Source organism: Gobio gobio (genome assembly GCF_949357685.1).
Source record: "Gobio gobio genome assembly, chromosome: 17".
Lineage (NCBI taxonomy): Eukaryota > Metazoa > Chordata > Actinopteri > Cypriniformes > Gobionidae > Gobio > Gobio gobio.
Window position 1 is genome coordinate 7,507,035 of NC_137110.1, and position 23,602 is coordinate 7,530,636.

Sequence of the window (23,602 nt, forward strand, 5' to 3'; positions counted from 1 at the left end):
AATGAAATTTTGTGCTTCTAAATTGTGAAGGCACTCGTCATTTGGCCTATTATGGTGTGCTTGATAGCATGTCGTTTATTTCCAGGCAAATTGTGGCTCGTGGATTGCTGGATGTGCTCCGGGAGTTCAGTGATAATGAAAATGACTTCATCAGCGTCATGGAAACGGTTGCCAGGATGTCTGAAGATGGAGGTTTGTATGACTTTGATCTGTATTTGACTTGTCTAATATGGTAGAACTGTACGTAATATCGAAAATATAATGTGATGTTACAGAACCGACAGTGCGAGCAGAACTGATGGAACAGGTACCAAACATTGCCATGTTCCTCCACGAAAATCGGCCCAATTTCCCAGAAGCCTTCTCGCGGTACCTTGTTCCCATTGTGGTCCGGTATCTCACAGACCCTAATAACCAGGTACGTTTTAAAAACTGGCTGTTCTTTGAGTTGTTCTTCTTAATAGGCTGACTTACATTATGGTTTTTGAGTAGGGGTGAGTCAGCGCAAGGATTTTAATAATGCAACTTACCAAAGAAGGGTTGGGTTGCTGACAGCATGCTGTGCTTTAACTTTTACTTTTACTTTAGAGTTGTGTGTGTGAATTCATCTCATTTTAGAATTTATTCTGTACTAACATCAAAGCCGTCTAAGCACCTCTTTTGTAATAAATTCACAGCCTTTAACAGTAAGTTTCACCACAGTTATCAGATCGCTTGAGCAATGTTCCCATTATTATGCATAATTTGTACGGTTCTGTTTTGTTTTTTAAATGGAAACTGATCTTTTGTGTAGTATTTAGTCTATTTATTTGTTAAATATCTGTTATTTTCATATTAAAGGGTGGTGTTTGGTAGGCGATGCGACCAGAATCTTATATCACGATATGAGTAATTTTATTTCACGATAATGATATACATCACAATATAGTTATTTTTGCTTCAAATAAGGTTATGGTATCAAAATGTGATGCCATTTGAAATTTCATCATTCTTTTAACCATTTTCAGTAACACTTTACAATAAGGTTCATTAGTTAACTACACTAGTTAAAATTAAATTAAATGTTGTGCTTCTAAATTGTGAAGGCTGATCCAGGTGGAGGCTGCACATTGGTGGTGGTTGAGGAGACCCCCCCCCCCCCCCTTCTATATGTAAAGCGCTTTGAGTGCCTAGAAAAGCGCTATATAAATGTAACAAATGATTATTATTTTTATAAAATTAACTAATAATGAATTGCACTTTTAAAGCATTTATTTATCTTTGTTAATGTTAATTTCAACATTTACTAATACTTTATTAAAATCTTGTTAAAGTTTAAGTTCACCCAAAAATGAAAATTGGACAATGATTTACTCACCCTCAAGCCATCCTAGGTGTATATGACTTTCTTCTTTCAGACGAATATAATCTTGCGATGCTCCTATACATGGCGTCAGGGAATACTCTTTCGCCGTAAAGTCGACTTGCGTTCCGCTGACCGCTGGAAGCTAGTTATTTTAGTCTATAAAGTTTTAAATATGGATATTTTTCTTACACAAACGCACCGCTTCGCTTCAGAAGGCCTTTATTAACCCCCCCCCCCCCCCCCAGAACCGTGTGGAGCAGTTATATGATGGATAGATGCACTTTTATGGACTTTAAAAATGACCCAGCAATTCACTGTCATTATAACGCTTGGAAGAGCCAGGACATGTTTAATATAACTCCGATTTTATTTGTCTGATAGAAGAATGTCATGTACACCTAGAATGACTTGAGGGTGAGTAAATTACAGGATAATTTTCATTTTTGGGTGAACTAACCCTTTAGCATTAGTTGATTCACTGTGAACTAACATGAACAGCTGTATTTTTATTAACTAACGTTAACAAAAATTAACTAATGCTGAACAGAGGTGTTGTTCATGGTTAGTTCGTGTTAACTAATACAACCTTATTGTAAAGTGTTACCAAAATAATACTATCCTAAAAAAAACAGTAAAAGCTTACTGAAGACAAGTAAACTGATAAAGAAAACAAAACAAAGCAAACAAACTACACAAGACAAACTTAACTTCAAATGTATTAAAAAAAACAATGCATAGTCTTTACTGTGTAAATTAAATATTTTGATTTTTCTCTATATTTGTTGTTTGATTAGCATTAATGTGAATTTGGATGCTGTCACTTTAAGACCGACTGCACGGACCCAATGTTCTTGTGTGTTTTCTTTCATCAACTCAACATTCATTTAAGACATAAATGACTGTGTTTACTAATACTTGCAAATGCATGGTCACTTTGACACATAGACATGTGTATATAACTGTTCAAGCCAAATTAGGTGGCAAAAAACTCAGTTCTCACACGCTCTATGAGCAGCGGCTTCATGTCGCACGTCTCTCAAACAGCGCTGAGAAACAGTTTCTCTGACAGCGTCCACATATACTGAAACAAGATATCTTTCGCTGCTAATTGTGCTTCAGTGGTTTAAAATCACTTGTTTTTAAACCACAATTTTTAAAAACGCATACCGGTAAGCTTTCATGACTGCACAGCAACGTCACATGAGTTTAACGTGATAGAGACGATAGTCCAAAATCTCCAACATTTTTACTGGTTAATCGTGTCTACCAGTATATCGCCCACCCCTAGTGTTTGGTATCTATATATCCTTAAAGGTCCCATGGCATGAAAATGTCATTTTATGAGGTTTTTTTTTACATTAATATGCATTCTCCTAGCCTGCCTAGGCCAATCTGGAATCTTCCCTGTATGTTGTCATACGGGAAAAGGTTACCTCCCCTTCCTCTGCTTTGCTCGCCCAGAGCATTTGGAGAAATGGATTTTTTACATTTGAATTCAGTCGCAATGTCAGCACAGGCTTTACAAACAGACTTTTACGATATGGATTCGACAGCACCGCCACAAACGTTGAGTAACAGTGTTCATTAATGCCTGATCTGTGATCAGTGATTTCTGATGTGTAGCTAATCATTCAAGTTCACACAGATTTTCTTTCTAAATCGTTTAATGCTGTTCATGCATCAGTGAATCAAGCCAGTGACTAAATGACCAACTTCACATCGTTTCTCTTAGTAGCATGAAACAAATCTGTTATTTAAATTGTGATTTAAACTACAGAAAGCGATCAAAGAACTCTCTCTTTATAATGTTCAAAGCTGTCAATCACACGTCGTGAGTGTATCTGCACACTTGCCCAAACTGCCGTTATAATGAATGACACTGTTATGCTGCACAACGAAGCTCTTACTGTATTCCTGTCGATATTGTGTTTGCTGTTAGTTGTGGTGAAAGCATTTTGTGAGAGAAATGGCGCTGCAATGACGAGATCACTACTTTCACGCGATCAACAGACTGCCTGTGTACTCAATTCTCATCACTGCAGCTTTTCATGTGATGGGAAAAGATCTAAAAATAATGCTATAATCAACACTTTCATGATTTGTTCACCTCGACAGCTGTAATCGTAAAAAACTTAGTAAAAAGTATTCAAGAGGGATTCCACATGTAATACTCATTTCAAATGCAAAGATGTCAGCCAATCACAACAGTGGACACTGAAGTCTCACAGCAGACACGCCCCTTAAACAGCATAGAAAAATGCCTTTTATTTCTAAATTATGACATTTTATGACGTAAAAATCATACTAACAATAAAAGTACACCTCAGGAAACATGAAATAATAAAAAATCCACATCATGGGACCTTTTAAGGAATGCATCTTATTAGTATTGGGAAAATAGCCTAAAGCCTTATTATCAGGGTTCCCTTAACACTAACTAATTGATTAGTCGTTCAGACAACCCATTGAGCCGGTTTTGTCTGTGCTTTTCCCTTAGGTGCGAAAGACGAGCCAGGCCGCTTTGCTGGTGCTACTTGAACAGGGTCTGATGAGTAAGGCAGATATGGAGGGAAAGGTCTGCCCTGTGCTTCTGGAGCTCACTGAACCCAGCAGTGATGACGACTACAAGATAGAGGCTGTAGCGGTGAGCCTTTGTGTTAAAGAGAATGCCATGCTGATTAATGGCAGCGGATAATACTCATCGTAAAAATATGTAAACCATGAGCTTTCATAGGACTGAAGTGATAGCAATGTGTTATATTTCCTGTTATAACTTCATTCCTTCTCTGATGGCATGCTTATCTGAATACTGTCTGCATGAGACCGTGTTACTGTGCTAATTGTTTTGTGGGGTTTGGATGAACTTTCATGTTTTGATGATGGTGGGTGATGTTTTTTTGCAGATAATGTGCAAGTTGGTGACCATGTTGACTAAAGACACGGTTGAACACCTTTTATTGCTGCGCTTTTGTGAACTCTGCAGTGACGTCAGACTATTTCAAGTCCGCAAGGTAATGCTCTCAAAATGTTCCAGAATTCTTTGAAGAACTGTTTTATGAGATGTCTTTGCAATAATATTAAGTAAAAAATAAACTTAAAAAAATATATAAACAATAGATATGCAGTCTATGTAAGTATTTGTCATTTGTGATTGTTAAATGTTCGTGGAAGTGAAGTTCGTGAAGTGTGTGTGTGTGTGTGTGGGGGGGGCATGCTTTGTGAAATATCAGGACACATATGTGTATAATGACATGGGTATGACATAGGTATTACAAGGACAGGGTGAAATATGATGTGAATATGTCCTCACTTTTCAAAAGGCTTATAAATCATACAGAATGACTTTTTTTCACAGAAAGTAAACTGTGCAGTTTCCTGTGATGGGTAGGTTTAGGGGTAGGGGCAGTGTAAGGGGATAGAAAATACAGTTTGTACGGTATAAAAACCATTATGCCTATGGAATGTCCCCACATTTCACAAAAAACCCCTGTGTCTCTGTGTGTGTGTGTGTGTGTGTGTGTGTGTGTGTGTGTCTCGGTGTGTGTGTCTCGGTGTGTGTCTCGGTGTGTGTGTCTCGGTGTGTGTGTGTCTCGGTGTGTGTGTGTGTGTGTGTCTCGGTGTGTGTGTGTGTCTCGGTGTGTGTGTGTGTCTCGGTGTGTGTGAGTGAGAGAGAGAGACTTCATATGTCATACATACACTAAGAATCACTTTGGGACCAAAAGTAAATGCAAAAATGTTAGTTTAAAAAACACTTTTGCAGCATTTGTTTGGAGATGCCACTTTACAATTCGTTCCTAATATACACTACCATTGAAAATTTTGTGGTCGGTAAGGTTTTTTATTTGAAATGTTTTTGAAAGAAATCTCTTATGCTCATCAATGCTGAATTTATTTGATCTAAAGTACAGTTAAAACGGTAATATTGTGAAATTTTACAATTTAAAATAAGTGTTTTCTATTTTAATATATTTTAAAATACAATTTATTCCCGTGATGCTAAGCTGAATTTTCAGCATCATTACTCCAGTATTCAGTGTCACATGAGCCTTCAGAAATCATTCTAATATGCTGATTTGCTGCTCAAGAAAGTTTAAAAGAACAGCATTTATCTTTTGTAACATTATAAATGTCTTTACTGTCAATTTTTTTATCAATTTAATGCATCATTGCTGAATGAAAGTATTCATTTCTTTAAAAAATGTCTTACTGACCCAAACTTAGTAGTGTATTTCAATATATTTCTCTTTTACAAAAGTGTGGAAATACCAACATGCATGATTATATCAATAACATGATGAAACAAATAAGTAACAATCCTGAGAACCCAATGGACAGAAATGTCTCCTATGAACAAAGAGCCTTGACACAATAAAGTTGTACTCTGGACAAAACAAGCTCATCAAAACAATGCTGCTTAGTGTTGTATGTGTTTGTGACTGTTTTGTCATTCAAATAACTGCAGTTATGAAGCTTGTGCCTACATTGTGTAGAAAAAGTTGTGAAGAATGTTAATCTACTTTTGAAACTCATGCTGGGTTGGCAAAAAGCAGTGCTTGAGTTGCAGCAGGCTTCTTATTACAACATAACAGAAGACTGAATTTGACCTCATTGCAATTTTTCCCACCACCAGGTCTGTGCAGCAAACTTTGGCGAGTTCTGTTCTATCGTTGGCCAGGAAGCCACAGAGAAACTACTGGTGAGACCTCTGCAGCTTTCCTTTTGTGCTTGCTTTCATGACTGTATTCCAGTCACAGAGGGCCAAAATTATTATATTAAATCTCATCGCTAGACCCAAAAATATCCTTAATCTTATAAAGCCTTAACGTTTGTTTGGTCTTTGTGTTGAAAGCAGATTTTTGTTTACATGATGTGCAAATGTGTTAACCAGCACTCTCTCTGTGTCCTGACCTCAGATGCCTAAGTTTTTCGACCTGTGCTCGGACAGTCTGTGGGGTATTCGGAAAGCCTGTGCCGAGTGCTTCATGGTTGTTTCAAATTGCACTTCTCCAGAAGTGCGACGTACTAAATTGTCCCCCTTGTTCATCAACCTCATTAGTGATCAGTCACGCTGGGTAAGAGCAAAGACACACATGCACTCACACACACACTGACACTGTGTTCTAACATGCCATGACTCAGCATCTAATTTCTGTCCTCTCTGAAAGTGAACTTGGTTATTTGATGTCTAGTATGCAGCTATGCAGAGTAGTACCTGGACCTGTGAGATTTCTGACTTTCTGTTTCCACTTATGTTAGACAATCTTTATTACATTTAAAGACACCCTGTGGTGTTTTTAATATGCTTTAAGATTCAAGATTCAAGATTCAAGATTTTCAAGAGTTTTATTTGTCACATACACAGTTATATACACAATATACAACTGGCAGTGAAATGTAAACAGGTCCGCTCCATGGACAGTGCAAATAACAGTTACAAGAAATTAAATAGAAATAGAATAAAATTAGAATAAAAAGTATTAACATAAGTAGAATTATAAATAAATCAAGTAAAAGATAAAAATAGGAAATAAGATAAAAATAAAAATATAAAAAATATGTGGATATGATAAGTGAGATAAACTGTAGACTTAAAAATAAGTGGTTAACATAAAATATATAATATGTATATATAAAGAAGTATAATGTGCAAGGTTTATTACAGGTTGTTACGCAGTAACAATAGGGACGTAAAGTGCAGTGCAATTGCAGTATGTGGATGTTAATGTTAAAAGACTGTATGTTTATGTGTGTGCGGGGGTGAAGTGAGTCACGTGACTGAGTTCAGGAGTCTGATGGCCTGGGGGAAGAAACTCCTCCTGAGTCTTTCAGTCTTTGCCATCAGGCTACGGAAGCGCTTACCAGATGGCAGCAGGGTGAAGTGAGAGTTTGCAGGGTGATTAATGTCTCTGATGATTTTAGTAGCTCTACCTCTGCAGCGTTTGGTGTAGATGTCCTGCAGAGACGGGAGAGCTGAGCCTGAGATGCGCTCGGATAAGCGCACCACTCTTTGCAGGGCTTTGCAGTCGTGACTGGTGCTGTTCCCGTACCACGCTGTGATGCACTGAGTCAGGACACTTTCTATCGCCCCTCGATAGAAAGTTTTCAGGATGGCTGGTGAAACCCTGAATTTCCTCAGCTGGCGCAGGTGGTACAGTCTTTGCCTGGCTTTTTTCACCTGTGTCTGGATGTGTGTAGTCCAGGTCAGATCCTCGGAGATGTTCACACCCAGGTATTTGAAGCTGCTCACTCTCTCTACCGGTGTCCCGCTGATCATGAGAGGGGAGTATGACCGATGCTGTCTCTTCCTGAAGTCCACAATCAGTTCTTTGGTCTTGTTAACATTCAGAGAGAGACAGTTGTCCTGGCACCATGATGTCAGTTGCTCCACTTCGTCCAAGTATGCCGTCTCATTGTTGTTGGAGATGAGACCCAGGACAACAGTATCATCAGCAAACTTGATGATCGAGGTGGAGCTGTGTGTGGACAAACAGTCATGGGTGTAGAGAGAGTAGAGCAGGGGACTCAGCACACAGCCCTGTGGAGCTCCAACACTCAGGGTGATGGAGGTGGAGGTGAACTGGCCTACTCTCACCGCCTGGGGTCTGCCAGTGAGGAAATCTTCAATCCAGAGGCAGAGAGAAGAATTCAGGCCTAGATCCAGGAGTTTGTGTGTTAGCTTAATGGGAACTATGGTGTTAAAGGCTGAGCTATAGTCAATAAATAGCAGCCTGACATAGTTCCCACTTTTGCTGTCGATGTGAGTGAGGCAGGAGTGAAGGACGTGAGAAATGGCATCTTCAGTCGATCTATTGGGACGATAGGCAAACTGAAGAGGGTCCAAAGTGTCAGGAATGGAGGAGCAAATGTTGTTTTTAATGAGTCTCTCAAAGACCTTCATGACTAAAGATGTGAGAGCCACTGGACGATAGTCATTTAGGCAAGAGGGTTTACTGATCTTAGGTACAGGGATGATGGAGGATCGTTTGAAGGAGGTGGGGACAACAGATGTAGCAAGGGACTCGTTGAATATGGATGTAAAGAGCCCTGCGAGCTGATCAGCACAGGACCGCAGAACACGACCTGAAATACCATCCGGCCCAGCAGCTTTCCTGACATCCACACGTTTGAGTGCCCTCCGAACCTCGTCCTCCGAGACAGAGATCACGTGACCGTTGCTGCTCTGAGGGACTCTCTCTGACGCGTCACTCGCCGGAGTCGCGCTGCCGCGATTACCATCAAAGCGAGCGTAGAAAGAGTTTAACTCGTTCACCAGCAACGGATCAGCTCTCACCTCTGCAGAGGATTTAGTTCCAAAAGCACAGATGGTTCTCAGTCCCTGCCACATCCGCCGGGAGTCGTTGAGTTGGAAATGAGATTCCACTCGGTCTTTATAGCGGAGTTTTGCGGCTTTAACGGCGCGCCGGAGGGCGTAACAAGAAGCTTTGTACTCCCTCATATCCCCCGTTTGGAGACCGGCATTGTAAGCGGTGGTGCGCGAGTTTACTGCAGTGCGAATTGAACTGTCCACCCACGGTTTCTGATTAGGGAAGGACGTAATAGTTATTGTTTGTGTGGCTTGCTCTGTCAGTGTGTTGATAAAGCAGAGCGCCACTTCTGTGAACTCGCTGACGTCCTCAGAACTCGCGCGGAACATGTCCCAGTCGACGTCATCAAGAGCTGCCTGTAGCGTGATCTCTGAATGGGATGACCAGCGTTTGACTTCCCTCCTCACCGGGGGCTCTTGAACGAGCCTTTGTTTATATTCCGGTGTGAGGAAAATGGCGGCATGGTCCGATTTGCCAAAAGCTGGCTGTGAACGAGCTTTGTAGGCGTTCTTAAACGGAGAGTAGCAATGATCCAGTGTGTTTGCTCCTCGTGTGGGACAGGAGACATGCTGGTGAAAGTTTGGCAATACTTTCTTTAGGTTTGCTTTGTTAAAATCACCCGCGACGATGAAAGCAGCGTCGGGGTGTTTGTTTATGAAGCCGCTGGTCACATCATGGAGGGCAGATAAAGCCAGCCCCGTGTCTGCTTGTGGTGGAATATAAACGGCAGTAGCGATGACCGAGGAAAACTCCCTCGGCAGGTAGAAAGGCCGGCACATGAGAGTTAAATGTTCCAAGTGAGGCGAGCAGGATCGCGAAAGAATGGAGATGTTCCTAGGATCGCACCATTTCTTGTTTATCATGAAACACACTCCACCGCCTTTAGATTTCCCGGCCTCGGCTGTTCTGTCCATCCGAAAAACAGAGAAGTTCTCGGACGGCGTCACGGCTGTATCCGGGACCGCTGGCGTGAGCCATGTTTCGGACAGACAATAGATGTTGCAGTCTCTCATGTCCCGTTGAAAACTTATCCTGGCTCTAAGATCGTCCATCTTATTCTCCAAGGATTGGACATTTGCGAGCAAAATGCTCGGGAGAGGAGGACTGAATGCTCTTTTTCTCAGTCTGTTGCGGATCCCAGCGCGTTTCCCGCGGTGTTTTTTGAATCTTCGCCGTCGACTCGAGTGGCCATTGTTCAACTCGGCGTCCCGGCGAATCTCAGATGGAAGATTGGAGAAAGTGTCCTGAAACAGGTCAGTGTAGCGGTAACCAATTTCCAGAAGTGTTTTGCTGTCGTAACAGATCAAAGCAGATGATCCGTTGGAAAAAATAGAGAGTAAAAGAGAGTAGAATAATAAATAAAAGCAAAGTCTTAGCGGAGCGACCTGAACGGCGACCGAGCACGGCGGCGCCATCTTTCGCGGAGACAAACCATGTGCAAATTCATAAGTCAACTCTATAGCTGAGTACTTTCTCATTAAAACTGCAGTGAAAAAAAAAAGCGTGTCTCAAAAACGTGGTTTTGAAATCGCTGGTGTTTCAGACCGGTTTCACACTGCACGCGTTAGCAGAACGCAAGCAGCGCATATTTTTCCGCGCCCATGTTAACAGATTAGAGCATTCACACCACACAGGCGGTGCAGAGCCGCGATCGTTTCGGCGCAGAGTCAATTTTTGCCGCACTGCTCATGCTGAATTAAAGCCACAGTGGATTGTTCTGATCAAAATTGACCTGATTAACAGGAAAAATAACACATTTCACCATGAAATCATTTAGGGAAGTGTCCCGTGCGTTTCACAATAACCCTATGACGTCCAGCGCTGTGAAAAAAAAAAAGAAATACACGAAAACACATCACTCCCAGAAGTTTATGCCCAAACTTCAAAGGCCCGTTTAAATTAGTAAAACTATATGTTTGGGAAAGAGGGGAACACGGTCGCATTTGCAGCAGATATGCTGCCCATCATAAATCAAAGCACGAGACAGACAGGGGTCGGAGGAGAACACCAGTAAATAATAATAATAATAATTTGTTACATTTTATATAGCGCTTTCCTAGGCACTCAAAGTACTTTACATAGAAGGGGAGAATCTCCTCATCCACCACCAATGTGCAGCACCACCTGGATGATGAGACGGCAGCCATATTGCGCCAGAACGCTCACCACACACCAGCTGATTGGTGGAGAAGAGATAGAGTGATGAAGCTAATTGTATATGGGGATGATTAGGAGGCCATGATGGACAGGGGCCAATGGGCAAATTTGGCCAGGATGCCGGGGTTACACCCCTACTCTTTATCGACGGACATCCTGGGATTTTTAATGAACACAGAGAGTCAGGACCTCGATTTAACGTCTCATCCAAAGGAGGGTGCTTGTTACAGTACAGTGTCCCCATCAATACATTGGGGTGTTAGGACCCACACAGACCACAGGGTGAGCGCCCCCTGCTGGCCTCGCGAACACCTATACCAACAGCTACCTAGTTTTCCCAGTTGGTCTCCCATCCAGGTACTGACCAGGCTCAGCCCTGCTTAGCTTCAGTGGGAAACCAATCTTGGTCTAAAGGCCTGTACACACCGGGACGAATATCGCGCGCGCTTATCGCCAGCGTTTTTTGTGCCGTTTTTCGGCGCGTCTTGAGTGTTCACACCCAAGCGATTTTCACTGGCGCTGCGCCGAGTGAACGTGCACATTCAGTCGATGCGCTCCCGGTACACAAGATGGTGCTGCGGCACTTTAAGCCTCTGACACTCGCTTGTCACACAGAAGGAGAAGAGAGACAGTATTTACGTGCTTGCCAAAACCATAGACATATTATGTATATGGACAAAACCATTCACACACTTTTTGCTAACTGGCAAGCAGCATTAGCAGTTCATCTTCTTCTTTGTCTACTTACTACTTCTTCGTCGTATCAATGCGTGCTCGGCAAGACCGTTTTGTGCTTGAGCGCCACCAAGTCGTGTTTTACTGTCACTTCAGCAGCTCCAGGCACGTGAACAAAAGCGCCGATCTCATTGGTCGGCCAGTTTTTTACGCGCCACGTCAAAATAAAAAAACGTACCCGAGGCGTTTTTTTAAAAATGACGCTTTTACGCCTGGCGTTTTGCGCGTCGGTGTGAACACTCACATTGGCGCCCATTGTTTAGTCCCGAGGCGTTAAACGTCGGCGATAAACGCGTGCGAAAATCGTCCCGGTGTGAACAGGCCTTTAATGTGACAGAATGGACGATACTCGTCTGTGTTTGCAATACACAAGCCGCAGTTCAGCTGCGCGCGACAAACGCTGCCAGTGTTTCCTCTTTTCCACCAAGGCAGTGCAAGAGCTAATTCAGAGCCAGAGCTAGTCTCAGTTCATAGTTGGTTCGACTGAGGAGCTTTCTAAGAACCGTTTGCTTTTCCACATGCTGAGAGCCACAACAGAGCCATGTCTTACGTCACTGTATATGCCTCATCTTTCTCAGCAACGCTAGCGAGGCAGCGGCAATGTTGCCAAGTCTGTGGTTTTGCCGCAGGCTGTTTTTTCATTTCCGCGGGATGAAGCGACCCCAATTATGTGATATTTAGCCCCGGGAATGCGAATATTAGTAGGCAACCATGCCAAAAAACACATATTTTACCCCCAAATGTGATTTTTACTGGGGAATCCCCCCTGGAACGCGATTGGGCTTGTTTTGAGTAGCAATTGGGCGGGTTTTGTTGTGAAAACCTGGCAACCCTGGGCAGTGGGAAACACACACCAGGCTTGCGGGAGACACACACACACCAGGCTTGTTCGAGACGCATCGGCGCTGCGCAGACCGATCCACGTATGATATATTAAAAAAAAAAAACACATGAGTGAATCAAAAGCATAAGGAGTCATATGCTCTCGCTGGACTCGTTATCATACGGCGATCGGTCTCTGCACAGCACCGCTGCGAACAAGCCTACCATCAACAATGCAAACTTTGCGTTACTATTGATTCACATGGCTTTACGATCCTACATCGGCATCAAAACACAACGAAAACACAGCGAATCCAACGCATTCATGCAGCTCGCCGTAATTTATATAGACGGAGATTACAAACGAGGAGCAGCTGTTAGCTCCATTAGCTGCTATTTCAAAAATGGCGGATCTCAAGTTTGTGTTGGTCTTGTTGACCCCGCCCCCAGCGCCTGACGTAATCGGTTCTTACTTCTAGCCCTGTTCTAGCCCAGCAATGTTTTGGTGCTACTTAAGAACCACTTTTCCTGGCTCGGAGCTGGGGCTTTGGGTGTGGAAACACAAAGAACCGATTTGAAACTAGGCTCTGGCTCCGATCTAGCTCTAGCTCTGCTTTGGTGGAAAAGGGGTATGTGAAAGCACAACGGGCGCGCGCGCTCTCTATACACACAGCTTCTACGCTGCCACCGCACCGCGTGCAGTGTGAAACTGGCGTCAGACGTCACAAACTACCTTGTAACCAATCAAATGTGTGGGTGGGCTTTAGCATATAATTAACTATGCTGTGAAGTAGGGCTGGGCGATATGGCTGAAAACTGTATCACGATATAAGCGTTTCATATCGGTCGATATTTATATTTTTATGACCTATTTAAAATAAAAACCAGGAGAAAAATATATTACATTTAAAAAATTTATTTTAAAATTAAACTTCGTTTGATTATAATCCCCTCAGTTATAAAGGCAGAAATGTCAACACAACCATGGAAAACACTCAAATAATTAAAATGTAAACATAAGTCTAAAATCACAGTGAACACTTAACAATTATCTCTTAACATTAATGTGCAGTGCAACATTATTTCTTTGTACCGTTTAGATGCTTTGTCATAAGGCACTGATGCAGAGTAAGTTACCTCTCCATGTCGTTTCCCCAAACGGACGAGGCGCACGGGCAGTCAGCGGAGGCTCGCGCTGCAGAGCCAGACGAAAGTATAAAAACCAAGTTTGGTCTGGCTACGGTCAGACTTATAAAATCCCAAAAACTGCCATACTGACTTGTTTTCCTGTTTTATCAACAATTTCCTCGCTCGCTGGGACACTCATTTTCCACTTGTCACTCCACGCTGGTTCTGTTACTGAAGAATCCAACACGAAGACAATGTTATGTCACACAACTAAACCTGATACTGTTACATGATTGGCTGTTAGCGTGTCACTCCCTATGTTGCTAGGTTACCAGAGAGTTGAGTGCCTTTGTTCATGCAACCAAACTTGCTTTGCAACCTCTAGTTTCTTCCGACAAAGGGAAAAAAATCGAATGTTTTATGGAACGCATTTTTTATTGATATCGATTACGTGTCTATCGCGATACATATCGTTATCGTTTTATCGCCCAGCCCTACTCTGAAGCAGTTGTTGTGAACTTCTGTTGTTTCTTGAAGTAGAGACCAGGAGAACTTGGATAGGTTTTTCAGCAGGATTCTTTATTGAGAAAAAAATGTGCTGTCTTTCCGCTGAGGTTCCAAATCTGACTAAAGCCAGTTGAACCTTGTATTTTATATACATTTCAAGGGGAGGGATTATACAGCAGGGGAGGAGACATAGGAAAATATAGACACACCCCAAACATTCCTGTCTCATCAGCTGTAATTCAATCAGCATAACAGTGTCATTCAAATGCATAGATGCTAATCCAATCACTCAGGCAGTATTGCTCTAAACTTGTCATGGTAAATAGTCAGGAAGTGCATAAAGACAAAACACTTAATGTCTCAACCACTTACACAGCCTGACGTAATCTCCTTAGAATTTCCTCAAGTTTACTTCAAAATGTAAAACACAAATATATATAATGTTTTCAGTTATATTCTATTACATTGGAACCTATATATAACATGTATACATTTGTAATCCAACACAGTGGAGTCGCAAGAGAGCCAGGTTACCCCGGTATATTTTTCTGTTTCTATGAAAAATCGGGTACAGAAATATAGCTGGTGAATTATGTATACAAGTTATATTACGATGTTATGATGATCTATATGCCTTTCTCCACTGACTTTCAAAGTTGTTCAATGCTGATTTTAGAAGGTAGACTGAAATGGCGATTGGGAACATGGTTTGTGTAACATTAGCAACACATTATTAGCTGTTAGATAACTTAGTCAAGCAAAAGGCTAAACATATGAATTACCGCTATGTATCTGACGTTGTAAAGAGCGATACATAAAACGCATTACCATTCTAATACATCGACTTGTAGACAAGCCTGTGTAATTCACTCTTCCACTTCTTCTTACATATATGGCAGAATTAAATTGTCATTTCCACTAACCCATCGTGAAGCGTTTACTACAGTAAAGTTGACCGAGTGGGTCTCTGAGCTGCTGTGAGTGAGTGGAGGCGGGGCTAATTTGCATATTCATAGTTCCGCATATACTAAATGAAGCAAGGGTGTTGAGTTACATTCAATCTATTTTAAGGCATGAAGACATTTTTTTTCACTGGAAAAACGTTTAAATATGTAAATTTGGTGATCAAAGATGAGTTAGAGTCAAATTATTGACTACAGGGAGACTTTAAGAAATTAGATCTGAACACAGAGGTTTGGAGAATGGATGGATTTGTTTTTTTTAAGTGAAGGGAACGTCTCTCTTTTTTCCTTTTCAGGTACGCCAGGCTGCGTTCCAGTCTCTAGGTCGTTTCATCTCCACGTTTGCCAACCCTTCAATCACAGGAATGCATTTCTGTGAGGATGGAACCCTCCGCGAGATACAGAAGATCTCCTCAGAGAAGTAAATGCACATGGTTTCTACACTATAATTGTGGTTGTAGGAAAAACTAAATATGTTTTTAATCAACTAGCTGTTGTAGTTGCTTATCAATCAACTTAACTGGAAGTCCTGGATAATTATGCTTGTTTTGGGTTCACCTGGCCCATATTGAACAAAAATTAGTTAATTAAGCCCTCGTCTAACGATCACAATCACAAATAGCAATCGAACATCTAAAAGTATCTTTATTTGTACGTTTTTGAGAGGAGTACCTTTTCTTTTGTCCATGAAAAATTGCAGTTTTTCTCTGCTCTCTTCTGCTAAGTTTGGTATCGTTTTAAAGCGCAGCATTCCAATTTTTTGAATATTCATAGCAAATTATCGATGGCACGAGTCTGAACCAATGAAATGTAATTTTTATACTCATGCTGAGGGAAAAAACATCTTGCATCCTAAGTGTGCGTACAAAGATGCCTCAGACAGCTTGCGATCCTGATAAACATGTATACACAGAATTACAGTATTTCAAAATGTCTGGCTTGGCAAGTTTTCACACAAACATGATCTGTTAAGTCTTAAGTGTTGGGGAAAAACATCTGATGTGTAACATTAAATTAGATCTGTGCATTACAATAGGTGTTAATATAGGCTTTCGGTCTCATTAATCAAACAATTGTGGTATCATGGGAAAAAAATGAATATATATTTTTCCTATAGATATGGGTTTTTACTTGTGTTTTATTACCAGGGATTTTAAGGTATGTTAGCCAGGTGTTTTTGTTTTGGAACCTTCAGAAAGCTTTAACACGATTTTTCTCAGAATTGACTTTGCTGACTCTATCGACTTCAAACAGGTCTAGCACATTTCTTTTTTTTTTTGTCTGATTCAAACATATCATATATCATTTTGAAGGGTTTTTTTTAATAGAGAATGTGAACTCATTTTTGAAAATTAGCTCATTGAGTCTCATTTTGCAAGCACTGGTCACATATATTCAAATAGAAAACAGTTATTTTAAATTGTAAAATTGCACAATATTACTGTTTTACTGTATTTTTGATCAAATAAATGCACCCTTGGTGATCATAAGAGATATATATTGTTTTACTTTTGGACAGTAGGATAGTTCTTAGTTACTTCTTTATATTGAAACGTATTTACAAAACAAAATGAATGAATAAATTCTAAATTAATGAACCCCTCCTGTCTTTGTAGCCACAGACCGGAAGTGAACACCAGCAATTCGAGTAACAGCCGCAATGCCTCCATTGATGGTTCTTCAGACACTCTCATTCAACCCCGTTCAGAGCAGCTACAATCCACCTCAGACACAGCGGCTCCACCATCACATCCTCCAGAAGGCCACTCCTTTAATAGCACCAGCCAGAACCAGCCTAAATGCTCAAACCCTTTGTCCCACCAGCAGATGGACGACTGCACAATGTTCAACTCCTTCAACTTCTGGAGACCCCCTCTACCTGATATTACCCAAGACCTGCAGCTACTACAAGGAGAGAAAAGAGGTGTGGCGATAGAAAAAGAAGAGACCATGAGGGAGGCAGAAGTTGAGGGGAAAGAAAACATGGCAAGTTTAGATGCACAAGGCCCGACCACCAGCTCCCAGATCCAGAAAGTTTTGGACTGTCTTCAGCCCCACCTAGATGATCCTGATGTTCAAGGTGATTGTGGAAAGAGCTCATTTTCTTTTGCTCTTTTCTGAATAGGGAATTGTAGTTATTCATTCCCCTGTTTGCTTTCCACTCGCAGCTCAAGTGAAGGTGTTATCCGCTGCGCTGAAAGCTGCCCAACTAGAGAGTCAAACAGAAGATGCTGATGAGTCTGTGTCAGAGAGTAATGGTTCCATAAGCTCCCCGACGTCTGATGAGCTCAGTGCCATGAGTGAACTCTCACTGACAGATGCACAGATCTCAGACTCGCCCTCGACTTCACCTGTGCTGGTAGATGACTCTGAACACAGCAGTGAGGTGAGAAGACAACTTCATAGTTTATAAATGTCAAAGTAAAACAAAAAAACATCTGATGTGGAAAAAAAAGGTTAACTATTATAACATTAAAAAACCTTATCTATTACATTTGTGCATTTTAAAGTATTATAACATTGAATTAATGTTATAATACTTTACATTTTTTTAAATGTTGCATACATTATAATTTATATGGTAACACTTCATTTAAAATTTGTCCTTTTTACATATGTTCAGGGCTCTGAACCGGTTCAAGGAACGAAAACGAAAACCGGAAACGAACTAAATTTTAAGAGGAACAAAAACGAAATCAAAATCAATTTGAATCGTTCTGAACAGAAACGTTAATTTGAAATGACCATTAACCGGTTAATAACGTTATTTTATCGTTCTTTTAATATTTTAATTTGGCAGTGACCAATCATGAATTGAGTAGTACAGCATGTGACGTTGACGGATCAAGCGTGAGTGAAATGCCCGCGCACCACCAGTCATCTATGAATCTACCGTCAGTGTAGAGCGCGCGTTTTCATGCCTCAAGTACATTTCTTTGCCCGCTGCGGTCTACTATGAATGTGCAGGTATTGGAGGACATTATTTTCGAACGTTTAAATAAGCAGTACGGACTTTAAACTCAAATAGACTGATTTAGGCTAGTTTATAGATTCCGCTTAAGCCTATCCAAGTAGGCTATAGCATCTATCAAACATTTTTCCTATATTCTTTCAGATTGCCAATACAGGACAGGTCAATGTTTTCTATATAGACGGTTGATGCTTCGTATTAAATGGTATGTTATATTGCATTAAATGATCGAGCTTTATTAGCTGACTGAATTTGATTATGTGATGCAAGGACGTGTTGAGCAGTGTTTGCTTTGAAATTACCAGTTGACGGTGCATTAAAAGAGCAATGGTTATCCAGTTTATTTATTCTTTATTCATGCAATTTTTAAAACAAGTCGGGTTGAAAAAAAGATATGTAACGTTACAAAGAATGTTATCACTCTTCTGAAGAGAATTAGGCATAAGAGGCCACTTTCGATTGTCTAACGCTCCATTAAAACAGGTCCGCTGTTTATGCTTTGTAATTAATGCATGTATTTCTGTTGTGGTTTTAAAAATGTTATGAAATAAATATTCAAGTTTAATTACCATGCGTTATATTATTATTGAGTGAAAAAGAAGTCTATTTATACATATTTGTTTAAAGTATAGGCTAAATTAAAATAACATTATTAACCGGTATTTTTTCCAATCAAACTGTTTTCGGAACAGTAATGTTTATTGAGGAACGCAAAAACGGAAACGCTATAATATCGATTCTGCTCGGAGTGAACCGATTGATATTTTTTTCCGTTTTTAAGCCCTGCATATGTTACATGTACTTACCATAGTAATTGCATGCAACTAACCCTACTCCTCCCCTTACCCTAGAGTAAGTACATGTAGTTAATCAATATTACTCTGTTACGATGTAATTATATATTCAAATACTATGACACCTTAAAATAAAGTGTAACCGAAAGGTGTCCTTGTTTCTGTGTAATTATACGTTCAAGTACTGAGTAATAATAATTAACTACATTCACTTTAGGGTTAGGATTAGGGTTTGAATTTGGATTAGTTGCATGTAATTATGCATAATTTATTGTTATTACTATAGTAACTGCATGTCACATATGTAACAATGATACTGTAATATATTTTAAGTATATTACATTAATTCATTATTTTTAATAGATAATGTTTTTAATGTTATAATTATGCTTTTTTATTTTAAAATAAGAATTATTATTGTTATAACTGTCTAAATTAATTGAATTCAATTCATGTTATATAAATATTTAGCCTCCAAATGAAGAATCTACACTGAGGCAGGAAAATACTAATATTCCATGTAATCTGTCAATTAATATGAGGTCATGTCAATTATTAAAGGAGAATAATTTTGTTTTAAATGGTTTTGATCCAGTGTTTGACATGTCATTGTTGCCATTATAATTCTCCTTCTGCATTTTTATGTAAATCTGTTTATGCAAATGTCATTAGAAGGCAGTACAGGCACGATAACTCTACAGTAGAGAGTTCATTATAATTTTTTTTGTATGTGTGCATACAGGAGTCAGACCTAATAGAAAATGTGGAGGAAGACAAAGACGCCAACACAGTTAAAATATACGAAGAGGAGAAGTCTAAAGTCCAGGTATTGTACTGTTTACTAAATACTTGCATGTTTTACCATTTACAAATCTCCTAGCTTAGTCCTAGCAAAACTTATTCAATTGCAATCATTAACGAAGCACATCAAATAAACTCAAAAGAAACTCTTTTTGCAAATAAACAGATTAAATCTGACGGATCAAACTGGTTCATTAACTTTCCTAACACTCATTCTTTCTGTGGTCTCAGAATGTAATTCCACAGCAGTTGCTGGATCAGTATCTGTCCATGACAGACCCCGCTCGAGCTCAGACCGTGGACACTGAGATCGCCAAACACTGTGCATTCAGCTTGCCAGGTGTCGCCCTAACGCTGGGCAGACAGAACTGGCACTGCCTCAAAGACACGTATGAGACCCTCGCTACAGATGTACAGGTAAAACTTAATATGCATTACTCATCATGGGATTTGTTGCAAATTTTCTTACCGATACGATAATATTAAAAAGGAACATATATCGGCCGATATATTGTGTATCCCTACATTTACTTATTATTGATTAAACAATATTTTCACTGTACCATAATGTAATGGATTATAATTGTCTTGGTTTTGTAAATATGTAATGTATGAGGTATAGAGGCAGTAGCTTCGATACTGTGAGTGTGTTTTGCATTTGTCAAATAAATAAACTTTGTATGTGTTGCAGTGGAAGGTGCGACGGACACTCGCGTTCTCAATCCACGAGTTGGCAGTGATTCTGGGGGATCAGCTGACCGCGGCTGACCTGGTGCCCATATTCAATGGCTTCCTCAAAGATCTCGATGAGGTGCGGATAGGAGTCCTCAAACACCTGTATGATTTCTTGAAGGTAAGAATATGAAATTTTCTTAACAGAGCTTTGAAAAGTGAATTGTCTATACTGAAAAAAATGCTTGTTTGAGAATTTGTGAATTTCTTTTCCCCATTTTTGTTTTAGTTCTATTTTGTTTTCAAGTAACAAGTTAGGGTTTGCTGATTTGTTAAATGCATTTCAAAATGTTGAATTTTTAATTTTATGAGCATGACATGGTTGCCCCAACCAGTGTTATTTCAGTATTCTTTAGTTAGTTTTTATAAATATTTTCAATTGGCTTTTATTTATTCAAATTTCTGTATGGATTTAATTTATTATTTTATGTATTTAGAACTTCAACTTAAATGTATTTACTTCAGTTATTTGCCAAGGCAATTCTTTTTCATCTAATAGTTACATTTGATTTGATTTCAGCTTTATATTTCAGCAGTATTCGATAGTGTTTGTTTTAGTCAGTGTCTGTAACAACACTGGCATTAACAGATCGTTCTGTTTCCTCTTTTGTAGCTTCTTCATGCAGAGAAGCGTCGGGAGTATCTGTATCAGCTGCAGGAGTTCATGGTGACGGACAACAGCCGAAATTGGAGATTCCGCTATGAGCTTGCTGAGTATGTACTGCTTTGATACACAAAGGGTTTTTTGTAGCTCATGTGTGATCTAACTCTTGTGGCATTTGTCTATGTCTGTGTATTTAGACAGCTCATCCTGATCATTGAGTTGTACAGTCACAACGACGTCTTTGACTACCTCAGACAGATTGCACTTAACCTTTGTTCTGACAAAGTGTCTGAAGTGCGGTGGATCTCCTATAAACTGGTGAGTCAAGTTCCCTTCACCTTGTCTCCAAAAATAGCACATTACAATGCCCTTTTCTGCTTTTAGCAAACTCCACTGGACTGTTTTAAACCTCAACTTTAGACCTAGTGTTATCATCTGTCTTGTGTGATCTGCACATATATTTAGTGCTTAATTTTTCAAAGAGGACTTTAGTGTGTAACGTTGCTGTTTGAGCATGAAACAGTTCTGCAAAGTTAAAGCACACAGTCACTCCAGCGGGAGTTATTCTCTATATCAGTGCGCACTGTTTCTGAACTCCCTGAAACGCCTCCATTGTAGTCTTGAGTTTTCTTCTGGGAACGTACACATCACAATATCACTCATTTAAATAATTCCCAGCCAAGGCATGTGCAAAAAAAGAGACAAGGTCTGGTTGAGTTGCGATAGTAGTGTAAACTTGGTTTGGTTATGGTAAGGGGCATGACATTTCCGAAATGAGTTTGTAGTGGTTGACCACATTGTGCTTTTCAGAAGGAGGGGCTTCATAGATACAGGAACTAAATCGAGCATTACTGACAGACTAGGAGGAGAGGTGCTGCAACAATGTCAAATATGTGAAAATGATGTGTTTTTCAAAAGTATTCTTTAAGTTTTGTCTTTTGAATGTGTGTAGGTGGTGGTGATCCTGCAGAAGCTGTATTCCTGTGAAGCTCATGACCTGGGTCTGAATTACATTAATGAGCTCATTATGAGATTCTGCCACTGTCCCAAATGGGTCGGACGTCAGGCATTTGCATTCATTTGCCAGGTACATTTTTACATCATATTGTAGTTTCGTGCAGTATTATCCAAAGGATTTACAGTCACACCATCTTTACATTAATTCATGTGGTCCTACACTATTTCTTCACTTCGTTTGTTGCCATATTTTTTGCCATATGCCAGTATTTTGCATAGAATATGTTTTTTTCATAGAATAATAGTGGGAGGACATTTTTTATGCACTAGAACTGTTTATGTCTGCTGATCAATGTTTAAATGGAGGGACAGAAAGCTCTCAGATTTCATCAAAAAGATTTTTTACGATTTGTGTTCTGAAGATGAACGAAAGTCTTACAGGTTTGCAGAGCCGGCACAAGCAAACTAAGCGGCTGCTTAGGGCCCCCTTCGCCACCAGGGGGCCCCCAAGAGCCCATGAAATTACTTGCTGCAAGTTGCTTTATTGAAATCGCGAAATGGCCTTTGTTTAGTAAACAATTACTAGATAAACTGCACTTTTTTTGAAAAAAGTTTTCTAATATGCACGGATTGATTCTGACAGCGCTGCAGGAGCTCGCAGCACCATTGGCTGGACACTATTAGCTTGTTAGCCGGGGTTCAAAGTGCGAGAAAAATCAGCGATGAAACGGTGCTACGCCAGTTGCCCGGTAACCTTTTTTTGAGAATGTGATATGGTTTAGTGCGAATATCTTATCTGACGTGCTGCATGTTTTAGACGGCTAGTACAGCATAGCTTTCAGTTTTTGTTCGCAGTAAATGCTTGTCTGCAAGTAGGCTACTATATGTTTGAGTTGCTCAAAATGATAATTTGGGAACGCAACATGCAGCAAACACCTTTCCAAATTCGTAATGAGAATCATTTATAAATGAATAAAAGGTCTTCCTGCGTGTTCTGCCAAAATAAAAGCTGTTTAACGTTTTAAAGAAATCCATCAACATTTCTTGTTTTTAAAAGAAGTCTCTTCTGCTCACCACGGCTGCATTTATCTGACCAAAAATACAGTAAAAACGGACAGTAATATTGTGAAATATTATTGCAATTTAAAATAGCTTTTTTCTATGTGAATATATAGTAAAGTGTAATTTATTCCTGTGATCAAAGCTGAATTTATTATAATTACTCCAGTGTCACATGATCCTTCACAAATCATTCTGATATCAGGATTTGATAATCAAGAAACATTTATGATGATTATCTGTGTTGAAAACAGTTGTGTAAAAAAAAATGTTTTTAGAAATTTCAGATAAATGCTGTTCTTTTGAACTTTCTATTAATCAATTAATTCTGAGGCAAACATTGTGAGCATATTCAGAATAAGAGGCTTCTTTTAAAAATATATATATTTTTACATATCCCAGTCTGAACTGTAGTACTGTAAGACTTTGAATATTAAAGTGCAAGTTAACATCTGACCACTCTTGTGGGTTTGATACTGTTACAAATAAAAAACGTATAAGGGTAAAAACATGACAGCCAGACATGATGTAAGCAACACAGCTACATCTAATAACATTGATAATGGGTGTCCGAATTATCAAGAACTGAGAATAGTCAGTCATATTGGTGGCACCAATAAATTTCTGCTTGGGGCCCCATAAAGGCTTGGGCCGGCCCTGCAGGTTTGGAACGACATGAGGTGGAGTAATTAATGACAAAATG

At 39.8% G+C, this 23,602-nt stretch overlaps 1 protein-coding gene across 1 annotated transcript in view; it reads left to right on the top strand.

The window, feature by feature from the left end:
* ppp4r1l (protein phosphatase 4, regulatory subunit 1-like) overlaps positions 1-23,602 on the top strand; it is a 31,168-nt gene that overhangs the window by 4,258 nt on the left and 3,308 nt on the right. The window contains exons 4-18 of the mRNA XM_079840247.1: positions 86-192; positions 276-418; positions 3,843-3,989; positions 4,249-4,356; positions 5,976-6,041; positions 6,259-6,417; positions 15,278-15,402; positions 16,598-17,061; positions 17,150-17,367; positions 19,489-19,572; positions 19,779-19,964; positions 20,239-20,400; positions 20,893-20,993; positions 21,081-21,201; positions 21,836-21,970. Of these exons, the coding sequence (XP_079696373.1) occupies positions 86-192; positions 276-418; positions 3,843-3,989; positions 4,249-4,356; positions 5,976-6,041; positions 6,259-6,417; positions 15,278-15,402; positions 16,598-17,061; positions 17,150-17,367; positions 19,489-19,572; positions 19,779-19,964; positions 20,239-20,400; positions 20,893-20,993; positions 21,081-21,201; positions 21,836-21,970 (2,326 nt within the window). The remainder of the gene's footprint in view (positions 1-85; positions 193-275; positions 419-3,842; positions 3,990-4,248; positions 4,357-5,975; positions 6,042-6,258; positions 6,418-15,277; positions 15,403-16,597; positions 17,062-17,149; positions 17,368-19,488; positions 19,573-19,778; positions 19,965-20,238; positions 20,401-20,892; positions 20,994-21,080; positions 21,202-21,835; positions 21,971-23,602) is intronic.